The 12,073-nt window shown below is 46.9% G+C and overlaps 1 protein-coding gene across 1 annotated transcript in view; it reads right to left on the bottom strand.

The window, feature by feature from the left end:
* LOC125954188 (vanin-like protein 1) overlaps nt 1-926 on the bottom strand; it is a 2,322-nt gene extending 1,396 nt beyond the window's left edge. The window contains exons 1-2 of the mRNA XM_049684279.1: nt 614-926; nt 1-551 (exon numbers count right to left, since the gene is read on the bottom strand). The exon at nt 1-551 is cut by the window's left edge and continues 240 nt beyond it. Of these exons, the coding sequence (XP_049540236.1) occupies nt 1-551; nt 614-703 (641 nt within the window). The 5' untranslated portion in view covers nt 704-926. The remainder of the gene's footprint in view (nt 552-613) is intronic.
* Between the last annotated feature and the right edge of the window lie 11,147 nt (nt 927-12,073).

The raw sequence follows: 12,073 nt of genomic DNA, 5'->3' as shown, positions 1-12,073 counted from the left end.
AACATCAAATCGAAGCAGATAAAGTGACCAAACCGTACACCAAAATCTGTTTCGAAGCTAACGATCTCCGGATAGACGGTAGTGTTGGTGCCTGCCTCACCAAACAGATTGAACTTCCGGTAGCGCGACACCACGATACCGTTCCGATCAAACGCCACATTGGTGTTGAAGTGATACAGGCCATTGGGTGCACAGGGTCGCGTATCGGAGCCCTCCGGACAGCGGGCCTTCTCGGTCAAGTTGATCAGCACGTACTTCTTCGCATTGCGCGCCGCACACGACACATCACGAACGACCGGCTCGTACTGTAGGTTGTTGCACGGAGCAATCTTATCGGCCGGATTCGGTACGAACGAGGCTGTTGCGTGGCTGTTCAGTGTGCTCTCGGGAAACACCAGCACATCGGTATCGATAGCTGCGCTGGATGCGATGATCGACAAATACTCGGCTAACCGGCGGGCTGTGCTGGCTTCCGCGGTTTCGTTCGTCGGTGCCGAACTAAATTCGACCACACCAGCCCAATAATGTGGATCTGATGGACTGGATGCTGCCTACGAATAACAACGGAATCCACATTACCCTACTAGAAATATCTCCAAGACGCAATACATACCTTTACCCAATGGCCAAAGCCGTTGAAACCACAAAGCAGAAGCATTAAAATGCAAAACAGGTTCTTTCTTACCCCATCGGTGCCCATCATGGCGCTGTAGTGACTGCACCGACTGTGAAACGCGGACTGATTACGCTTGTGGATGTCACCTACCCTTTAGTGTCCGCTTCTGCGCGTCGTTGTCGTGGCCGATAACGCGATAGCTCCCGATAATGAGCTGCGTTGCCTTACGCCTGTATTGGTCTCCTATAGTTGCCTTGCAGCTGATCCATGGCGCCGCCTAGTAGCTCATCACGCATGCCGAGCGTGGAAAGGGCTTGAGAAGAAATTTGTGTTTGTGAACCCACATCCACATCCCACTGCAAGTGATTCCGCGAGCATCGAGAGAGCGCATTCCCGAGAAGATGAGATCAATCCGTTTCAATTGTTGACTCATCATTAGACGTGATTGTGATTGAGGTTCGGCGCGCGAGTGAGCGATCGCTTGTTCGACATTTCTCGTCAGCACTGAGAGAAGTTGTACCTTGTAGCTGATTAGATTGTAACAAGGTTGTTAGGTGTCGTGTTATACCTGTAAAATGACACGAAAGAACCCCGGGTGTACTATCAGTCTTATCAGCACACGCGAGCTGGGGGATTAGTTCGTCGTTTAAATGTGCAATCGGGTTTGGCAATGATTTCCTTATCTTATGGTAAATCACTCTGCAAGAAACCACAATCAAAGAGAGCCTCGAGTATATTCCACAAACAATGCAGTGATAAGCCCCAAAATAGCCACTGGTGCTGCATTTAATTCTCTTTCCTCCTAAACTGCACACGATCCATGACTCGTGTGCTACGGATGCTACGACTGCATATATGCAACTGTACTCTAAGTTTGTATTTGATTTTGCAGTAACAAACATTACATTAACATTAATTTTTATTCTTTAGTCCAAAGTCTAAGTTACTCCAGCAAGAGTCTCCATTGCAGCCAATTTTGCTTGCTTATCATTCAATTGCTTATGGCGATAGTTGCTTATCATGGTAGATCCAGCTAGCGAGCAGATGATTTCGAAGAGCTGTTGTGAACTTTAAACCGTATCGCCTCACCGTCGAACGTTATGAATACGAAGAGGACAAGGTACTAACCGGAGATGGAATTCAAATATAATCACTCGCACTCGTGTTCCACATCGTATGACAAAATGCTGCTAATGATAAGCAATAATGATATCTACAAAAGCTTACGTGCACGGTCTTTAACGTGGGAAATTATGCCTGGCCGCTTGAAGTCTGGTTGAGCCATGTAGTAAAATAATTCTGCCGAATCATAACATTGTCACGCAATCTCGTAATGACTAGACGATGGACATGATACCGAGCTGAACATTCTTGTTTCATCATGCCTTGATGTAGCTGAGTAGCTGCGAGTCTTTTCCTCGTTCAGCTTTGTTTCGGGCGTATTCAATTCAATCCACGAGAATTTACCTTCAAGGAACCATTTCGTGTCTCGTCAAACACCTGTACTCGCCTTCACGATCGTACCTCGATCCTTTCACCGGTAGCCCTGAGGCGCGTAATTTTGTCATCACGATTCGAAAACCATAACAACGCCACAACCTGCTAGACCACGCCAGCATACGCATACTGTAGCGAAACATGGTTGAACTTGAAGCGATGATGATGATGATGATGGCCCAAAAATTGAGGCGGAAGGTTTTCTCAAATTCATCGATTCATGTGTTAGGGAACCCCTCCCCTCCGAAACGTTTAAGGAAAATTGGGCTGTTGTTAGCACCTCGTTCCAGTCCCGGCCCATGAAAACTCTGGCAAGTATGGGTGGCCACTTTTTCAATGCCGGCATTTGATTGACCAGAAATGGGTTAATCTAAACGTTTGTGACACATTCCGATCGATCGACGTATGATAAGCCGCCATCACCCATAATCGCAGCATGAACCAACCCCCGGTACATGTCCCGAGCCACGGCACCACGGGCTGTGCTGGTGGATCGTGTCCGCCTGAAGCCATTCGGTGAAGCCAGATGCGTGCGCTCGGTATGGGGTACGAGCACCCTGCCGTGCCCTGGCGCGAACGAGGGCGTCCATCAAAAACGCACCTCAAGGTCATTTTTGTGATCACTTTACCCTCTCTCTCTCTCTCTCTCTCTCTCGCTCGCTCGGTCTCTCGCTCTCTCCCTGTCTGTCTGTCTCGCTGCACCACGTAGTAGTACTTTGACACTGACATTGCCCTGCGCGCTTACGACGAGTTGCCCCGGGGCTCGTTATGCTTTTCGGAGGGTATTGGCTTGATACGTACCCCGCCTGCTCGGTTGTCTTATGCGTTCACCGGTTTCGCTTAATGGAAGTCGGAGCGGTCTCGGAAGAGAATGGTTCTGACGATGCCGACCACGTCGAGTAACTCGAAAAAAGCCCACGACCTCGCCTGGTGGTTTGATCGGAGTGTTGCGGATTGATTCGCTGCTAAAAAAAAGCGCGACCCGGTGGGTAAGCTCGTTTCGATGGATGTCTTCTAATGGGAGCAAAACATCGGTTGAATATTCAATCTACCCTGTTCGTGGGAATGATACTCCTGTAAGAACACTTGTGTACATCATTAAGTTTCAAATAACCCGTATTAAGTGTTTTTTCCCCTTGCTTGAAGTAATCATTGCTTGCTCTTCATGAAATGTGGATGGATTGTTTTACAAATTATCTTTTAATTGGACACAAATCTATCTTGTCCATGACATTCCATGTTTCTCTGCATCTCTTGCAAACAAGATTTAATAACATTACTTTAATATAATGTTACCAATACGTTACCACATGTATACGTCCATTTATAAAAGCAAATTGCTCCACCGGATGCATCAGGTTGCAAATGTTCAAACCGAAAACCGTTTAGCACAAAAGCTCACTACATATGAAAACAGAAAACCCTGATTCCAAACCAAACCAGTGAAATCCCAGCGGCCTAACCAATGAATAAAATTGATTTTAAATCACCAACCATCCCCAAAGCTATTTCTAATGCAAAACAGTAACTATGTTAAATTTCGGATAGAGCTTAGTGTAGAAAAGTGCCATCTGGCTGAACAAACGAATTGCTGGTTTTTGGGCGAAGGTGCCTCGTTTCGGTGGTTCGCACTTACTGTTATCCCAATTAGGTGGTGCGACCTGTCTTATCACCGTCGCGCATCGCAATTAGTCGCGTATGAAGGCCGTCTTTCATCCTGCCTAGCTGGCTGGCAGGAAGGAATGGAAAGCCGAATGAAAAGCATTTTTTATTAATTATGCGTGCAAGGTGTTGATGGTGTTGTGGTCTGGTGGGCATTTTTAAACAGTAAAAGTAAACGGAAAAATGGAATGGCAGCAAAATAAGAAAAGCAGAAAAAACGTTTGACTTTTTTCGGGAAAATTAAATCACGTGAAAGGAATGCTCTCACGCATGGTTATGAACAAATCAAAGCAATTTTCCTTCACGAAACAGCAGCAGATAGAACAAACAATAACCCAAACAAGTACAAGCTAAAGATTGTTTGAGCAACGTAACCGGCTACACCACGAGACCAACGCTGGCAGGCGCAGGTTTGCTAATGTGAATTGGTTCACTAGCAGCCGCGGGCCATGCACGGATTTCCACACGGAACTAGCAGCCTCTCCGACCGTTTCTGGCTTCTGGCAGTTCGGTTCCGCGCTGGGCGTTGGTGAGAAATTGGTTTTCTTTTTTATTTCTACCCTCGACCAACGACCAACCGTCGTCGAGGCCCAGGTGCAGAAGGGTAAAGAATGGTGTAGCCAACCATCCCAGCCACGCCATTCCGCATGTTCTCTCCGTCCGGCGTTCGGCGTGGTTTCGACGTCAAGAATGTTGTTGTCAAGAAGTTGCCGTTGCGGCAACACCAAAAGCCCGTAGCTGGCAACGGTGGTAGCGAGCATTGCACTCGGCTGAGACTCAATCATACATCCCCGTCCCCATTTGTCTTGCCCGGTGCTCCGGTTGGCTTGGAATTAGATTGGATATTACACTATTTGCCAAGCAGTTTGATCCATTTGAAAAGTTGCCTTCCGCAAAAAAATGGTTCGTACCGCACGGATGCGAATGTGGTTTAGGGTGGATTGTCGTTTTGGTTCTATTTTTCTGCAAGCTACGAAGCTTTTGCAAGAATCATTTAATCCTAGATTTCATGGTAGAGCCACGCTTGAACATGCGAGCTGCGATGGTTGCGGATGTCGTAAATGGGCCATGATTGTCCCTTTTTTCGGGCTGCTAATTGCGAAGTAAATTAGAAGGGCCACGAAGAGAACAAAGTAGGATTTCTCATTCGAAAATAGGTTCCTTTAGTTGCAAATATGCGGAAGAGATCAGGTTTTATTCGTGTATTGATCTATCATTTATTAGTAGCGTATCACTTAATCTGTATTTTAAATGCTGTGAGATGCTACTTATTGTTTATTTAAACAAAAATTAATGTCTCTTAAGATGCCTAACACCTTCTGCAATGCAATTCTAACGTTACTTCGATGAACTTTCAACTAAAAATTTCTTGATTGTAACCTATAGAGTGAAAACCCTACAGTTTCTTTTCATTTTTCCTTTTTCTCTATCATTAGATCGACGTGATCTTCATTTATCTAAAAATTAATCTCTTTGATTGACCATAAAATAAACACATCACGCAAACTGCATTCTCTGCTACATTTTCTCAACACCTTATTCGCTAACATTAAATGAAATTGCAATTTAATTGAAAGTTAATCTACCTTTTCCTTTCCTCATAAAACTACAATTTGGACAATCGTGCCAGTGTGGTTGCTTCGCAAACCATGCTCCTGGCTTGGTTTTACACTTCACATGTCCCCAATTTTCACCCCGCAGTCTGTTGGTAGAATAATTATGTGGCTGGTAGGTTGCTGGCTGGCTGGCTGGCTGGTTGGGATGTCACGCTTGCACCACCACTGTCCGTGTTCGTTCCGCCCGTACCATCGATGCAGAACCTTTGGTGGCAATTTGTGTGTGACACCATTTCACCAGCAGCAGTAGCAGCTGCAAAGTGGTTCACCGGTGGCGTCACCGTGCGCCGTTTGGCGTTCCCTTACGCAATGCCCTTACAGTGTGCGTGCGGTACCCTTCGACCCCAAACTTGCCATCCACCTATGCTAAGAGAATCATCTACTGCGAACCGTGACTTCTGCTGGTGCTCAGTGCTGAACGCCGAGCCCATCTTTACAGCATCATCCAGTAATCGATCGATCGATCGATCGGGCATGAGCTTATTAATGGTCGAGCAAGCCGGCCACTTAGCAACCGATGGTATCGATCGGTTGGCCGTTGTTTCACTACTTTTGGATTCCGCCTGGCTTTCTCGCCTGGCCTCTAGTTAGGCTTTCACGATCGCGAACGAGCTCCGTTCGGCTCATCATCAACAACATCCGCCTAAGCCGCTTCCAATCCAATCCCGGTGTTATCCACGACGAACGGACGGACGAACGGACAGTTATATGAGGATGGCGGCTCGTGCCGTAGCAGCAAGAAGATCGCCAGTATCCATAAAGATCGGTGCTGCTCATAAATCGGAAGCGTTCATTAATTCAACACGTTAAGCCGAAACCGCGGTCGAAGGGGTGCGCTGGTTGGGGCCACGACTGATAAATAAATCATTTTTCGCTTTCAATCTGCGAATTTTGGCTCGTTTGTGTCTGTGTGTGTGTGTACGGTCATACATTCCGTTGCTGCGCCTGACACAGACCACTCGCGTAATCAAGCAATTAGTTAATGCTGAGTATAATTTCCTCCTTTCGATGCGCATTTTATGATGAGCCGCGGGCACCATGAGCACAGGGTTAACCATTGGTCCACGCTGCAACATAAGATGCTGTGAGGCGTTGAGGTGATTCAACGGAATTTGCTCGCCTCAAGCTTAGTGATGGTTTGACAAAAATGATCGAGTGAAATGAGTGACACAAGAAGTCGGATTATCCCTCCAGGCGAGAGGGGGGTTGTTGTGACTGTTGGCCGGAGATGATCGCGGAACGTGCAATGTATTCCGTACCATCTGTTCAGTTACCGTTTGCAGGCTCGTTGACGAAGGTGAAAGAGCACTATGTATTGTGGTAGCATTGATCGAGTTATGCTGACAGATATGGTTTGTTTGGAGGATCTAACGAGCTGTAGTTCGAACGAAGGAATTTTATTTTTCTGCACTACTGATCGTACTGTTGTTGGGGCGGGTATGGTCGTCCTTGAGATGTCCGATGTGCGCATTCGATGGCGTGGCTATGTTGATTTTTTTTGTTGAATCGACATTCGCAATGCTTGCAGACCTAAGGGATTATTAGACCGAGATCTGTGGTGGTCTATTAATGATAGGTTTTACCATTTCAACTGGCGGCAGCAGCATGCAGCAAGAATAATCGATTTGTAATGAGAGCTTTAAGAATACAAATTTCATTCAACTTCCTGGCATGGTGATAAATTTTTTTAGCAATTTCTACACTTTTGGAGAACTTATTCCTAAACAGAAGTAATGGTATTTTAGTTCAGCAATCAAACATTGCATTTACCTTTGATTATCGTTCAATAAATAGCTATATCGATTATTAGTATACAGAACCTGTTATCTTATTAAACAGTACGCATTGCAAACTACCAATTTAGGATAAATTATAATATCTAACATCTAGAGTTGGTCGTCATACGATATAAAAGAAAGTAGAAAGACAAATTTTACAACATTTGGCTCCACTTTATAAGATAAACAATATTTAGAACGCTATGTAGCTACACCGGTCTTCAATGTCAAATCAATCAATCAGATCTCTATTCATACTTTACGCTCGGCATTAATCTGCTTTAAAGTATAGGTATTGTTATTTATCCTACGACCAATGTGGTGTTTCTGTGAATTTAATCTAATTAAAATTCTCGCTCAAAAATGCATGAAAATAACAAACCACCAATGTCGCCACGGATTCGATTTCAATACGACCTTACCTCGCGAAGGGACCTTCCCCCCTGTCGACCGAGAATGATCGATTTCTCCGCTAGCTGCAGCCCTTCCCTGACCGTTAATCACCATCACTCTCGATCGCCGATTGTCGATGCTAGGGCAGATCGTTAGCAGTACGATTCCATCGGATCCCAGCGCACTCCAAGCACAATAGCACGTGATCATTAGTGTCGGTGCGCTGGCTAACGACCTGCTGACTCCAGATAGTATACCACCGATAGCATCGAAAAAGAGGTGCACGCTGGGTGGGAAATTTCCAAATCATCAGCCACAAGGAAGGGAAGGGTGACGCCCAACCGATGGTTGAAGCCACAATTAATCAATTGATGACAGACTTCGACACCCATAGCCGTGTGCGTTGACAACTCGCAGCCGTTTGCGGGGTCGAAACGTCAAGTTCAAGTTTGTCCGCTCCGGAAGCTGGAAGTTCGCGTTCGCGTGAACGAACGAAACGCGAATTGGACGCGAGTGTATTCGCCCAGCGATCATGGTCAAACATGCCACCGCCCGTTTTGTCGGAGCAAAGAACGATGATTAATAAAGATAGAGCAGTGGCCACGGGAGCGTACCTTGAGTATGACGACCGCGACCTTGCGCCAGGTGGCTCCAAACGGTCGCGTAGTGCACATACACAGCGATACCACCGTTACTCCAAAAACGGCCAGACAACCAAGCTGCAGGCAGATTAATGGAATGGGATCGTAAAACTCTAGTCCGTGGTCCGTAGTCCGTGGCCGGGCGTTCACTGAAATACTGGCGGACTTTTATGGGTGCGGGGACTACTCCAAGCAGAGTAGATAAGCCACCTGCGCCCGTCGGACCAGGTGGCATCTGTTTATATCCCAGTCCGTTTCCTGATCGTGAGATTTGGTGCGGTCCAGAGCTCACTCCATATAACCCCTGGGGATCGTGATGAAAGGTGCAAATTGGCAGCCACCGACGTAACGACTCCGCGAGGGTTAAGGTCGTCGTCATCGTCGTGAGATAACCGGAGATCGTGGTGCAGTAAAACGCCTCTCGACTCTACCAGATGCATCCTGTTAGACCACGTTGGTCATTCCACGATTTTTGGCGGCGATCGATTACCGAATCCACGGCGCACGGCCAGCTGCCCAAGATCGCAAAGCCCACGTGCAACGGAAGGTGCTCCCCCCTCCTCTCGTCTAAATAGATATTGCGGATAATGTTCGGTGGCTTTTTTGACGGTTTGTTCTTTTTTTGTTTTCGGGCAACCATCGGTTGCCGCTCACTTTTACACCCTCGTGCCGGTTGCGAGCGGTGGTCCTGTCGATGCTTAGTAGCTTGCGGCACAGTCTGGGAACAGTCCTTCAGCGATGACAGAATGCTGAAGCAGCTGTCCGGTCAGTTAATGATGTCTCTCGACTTGACTCCATTTGATGGTGGACTATCAGATTTAACGCAGCGAGCATAAAACAATAAGCGATCACTGAATGGTTTTTAGGTGATTTGACAGAACGGCCAGAGTCTGTGACATTCCTTGAAGATGAACTACAAGCTTAACTTAACCTTAAGATCGAGACTAAAGATCAAATCGCGTCATTCAACTATTCATTCAATCACGGAATAACCTCAACATCGACGTAATTTTGAATGAAAAGATCTAAATTTCCAGTCGTTAGCGCCCAGCGATCACTTGTTAAACTGTCTAATTAGCTTGTCGAAACAATGTACACCCCTGATGCTGCCCATCAAAATGTGTTTACCGTCTTAGATCGACGGATAGCCGGGGCTGAGGATCAACCGCCTCGCTGACACTGGGCAAAACAACGTAGCAACAACACATCACGTTACGGTACAGTACCCTTAACTAACCTAATCTACACGAAAAAGACGCCCCAAAAATCCTCATCATGCCCGCTCAGATGGCTCGCGGTCGCGTAAGATGGCTGATCCGACGGATCTGGCTAAGCGATGAGGCTCCCGCCGCATAGGCGGAGAGCATAGCGGCGAAACGGTGTGTTCGGTGTGGCAACGCCAACGTTTCGAGGGAGGTAAAATTGCACCCCCTTACCCCACCTCTACACATCCTCTCTTCTGACGCATAAAACGCATTTTCGCAACGATCCAGTTACGGATGAGCTGAACGCGCGCGCGCGCCCGCGATCACTCTCGGTTGACACCGTTGAGTACACTCCCTTTCGAGAGCAGCAGCAGTACCAGCAGCAGCAGTAGCTCGGTCAATTTCGCGTCGAATGCGTTAAGTGACTCGTTGCCACATTGTAAAAAAGGGCGCCAGGTGGCTTAAAGGATGTCTGGCACTTTGCTGAAAGGCGTCAGTAAGCAGCAGCGCAAGCAGCACAAAGTGGAAAGGCGAAAGAACGAGAACGGTTTCGTTTACCTTTTGGTTCATTTTTTGGGAGGTACTAATTGCTGCAATTACTTGTCATTCGCGTATTGGCAATGGTTAGCTGCAATTGTCGACCGACGAGAAATGAGCAGAAGTAAACAAATCTGTTGGTGTCTTGCTGGTGAGATTGTCTTCTGTCTTCTGTTGCAGTCTTCTAGTCTATGTATATTCTAAAGCCAGTAAGCAGTCTATTCTTTAAGTAGTTTTATTGAAATTTGACTATTGTATTCAAAAGTAGCTATATTGATTCCTATCATTTATACAGATAGTATTCATGTTCCTTTCAGTAGGTGGCGTTGAGAGATAAACAGAAGAACTACAAGGCTCACCATTGCGTTGTACACCGACAGCTTTTGTCCCTTTGATGTCAAAGTCCCTGTTGTGCTTGTTGTTGATCAATGTAGTTCAGAAATACATCCGTCACCTCCACCGGGAAGACTTTTTCCCTCGTTCAACACCTTCCTTGTCAGCTTCCACATACCCGACGCAAAGAAAACAACATACACCGCCTGATGATGATGATGATGATGCAAAACAAGGGGTAGAGCAAATGGTCGTAACAATTTCCACTATCCACCGTACCGGCGCGTACACGGTCTTTGCGCAACATTGTACACAACGGCACAGGCCATAGTCGGAAGCGATAAAAACTCCGAATTCCGTCGCTCATGCTGCCCGGCAAACCGGCTCGGACTCCGGCATGGCGGTAGCTGCGGTGACAACTTCATGCAGATCATTCAGGATCATCGTGTCGTCATCAGCCTGCAGGTGTTGGCTGACCCGATCAAAATTCGATATCGTACGGTCCACGCAACCGCTCCGTGGCCTGGCACACGGTGGCTTTCCCCGTGCGGCGAGTGGCCATTTTACGAGACCCCCACGTCCGGTCGGTCGCACAGTGGAAAGCGGTGGCTTTCGCCATGGGTTTTATGGTTCCGCGACCGGGACTTCGGGGGCCGTTCCGGGGGCCATGCGATGGACCATCGCGAAATGAAAATTTTTTTGGAGCCGCCTTTGAGCTGACCGATCAAAGCTGACCGTTGCGTATCGCTTTTGCGAAACATTCAATTGGCCAAAAATCCGCCACCATCCCCTGGGTCGGGTCGATACCGGTGGTCATAAACGAAGCTAACGAACGAACGAACGAACGAACGAACGATTGAAGCAATGATCGTTTGCCATTATTTACTCATCTTTGTGCCTAATGTTTTATTTTACTTGAACGCAATTCTTTGAGCGGGCTGTAAATGGTACGATCATGTGGGGATCGTTTCGACATCACCGCCTGGCACGCGATCCGTCCATTTTGGGTGTTTGTCCCAAGGGAAGCAGACCGCATGTGCCGTAGGTGCCGTTTCACACCTCGAGCCGTATGATGATAATGGAGGCGATGAATACATTCAACGGCGTAATCCGATTCAGATGTTCAAGCACATGACATTCCGTTACTTCCGTTTTTGGAGGGGTTGAAAGCGACCTAAATAGTAAAACAATATTTTTGTAAGAGCATTTATTGGACTTTGGGGTTACATTGTTTTTGTTAAATCTTCTCTATGGGTGCTAAGATCTCTGCCGTTGGCACTCTCACTAGCATTTACTCCGTAAATCGATTATCTTTAGATGTTGTACATTTTCATTCCAAAAAGGAATAGAAGAGAAATAGAGTATTCAGCGTAATCGAAACTATGCTTTAAAGTTGTGCGAACAGATATTTATGCAATATTCTAAAATACACAACATATCATGCTATTCAGTAAACTCATCCTTGAGCAAATGTCAAACCCATCAATTAACTTCTCTCCGGAATATTATTTACATATTGCTGCTCTCCCAAACAACCGCATCTGCACTCCATGCCCGGGAGCTTATGCTGGCCTACCGTTTGCACAAACGACGCATTTGCCGAGTGATGGTTCCCAATGGGGCGCTTCACCAAACCGAAACCACTTTTCCACTAACGCGGTACCGATCGATCACTGGCGGCGCGCGGCAGCGAAAAGAAGATGAAATTGGCACACGCTCGCCGGCGGGGTCCGGGGGACTCAACTATCCCGCCATCGTTTGGCCCGAAAAACGATGCTCGAATTTCGACAAACCA

Source organism: Anopheles darlingi, chromosome 3 (assembly GCF_943734745.1).
Source record: "Anopheles darlingi chromosome 3, idAnoDarlMG_H_01, whole genome shotgun sequence".
In the NCBI taxonomy this organism is placed as follows: domain Eukaryota; kingdom Metazoa; phylum Arthropoda; class Insecta; order Diptera; family Culicidae; genus Anopheles; species Anopheles darlingi.
Note: the sequence above shows the minus strand (reverse complement) of the source record. Positions and strands in the feature narration are given on the sequence as shown.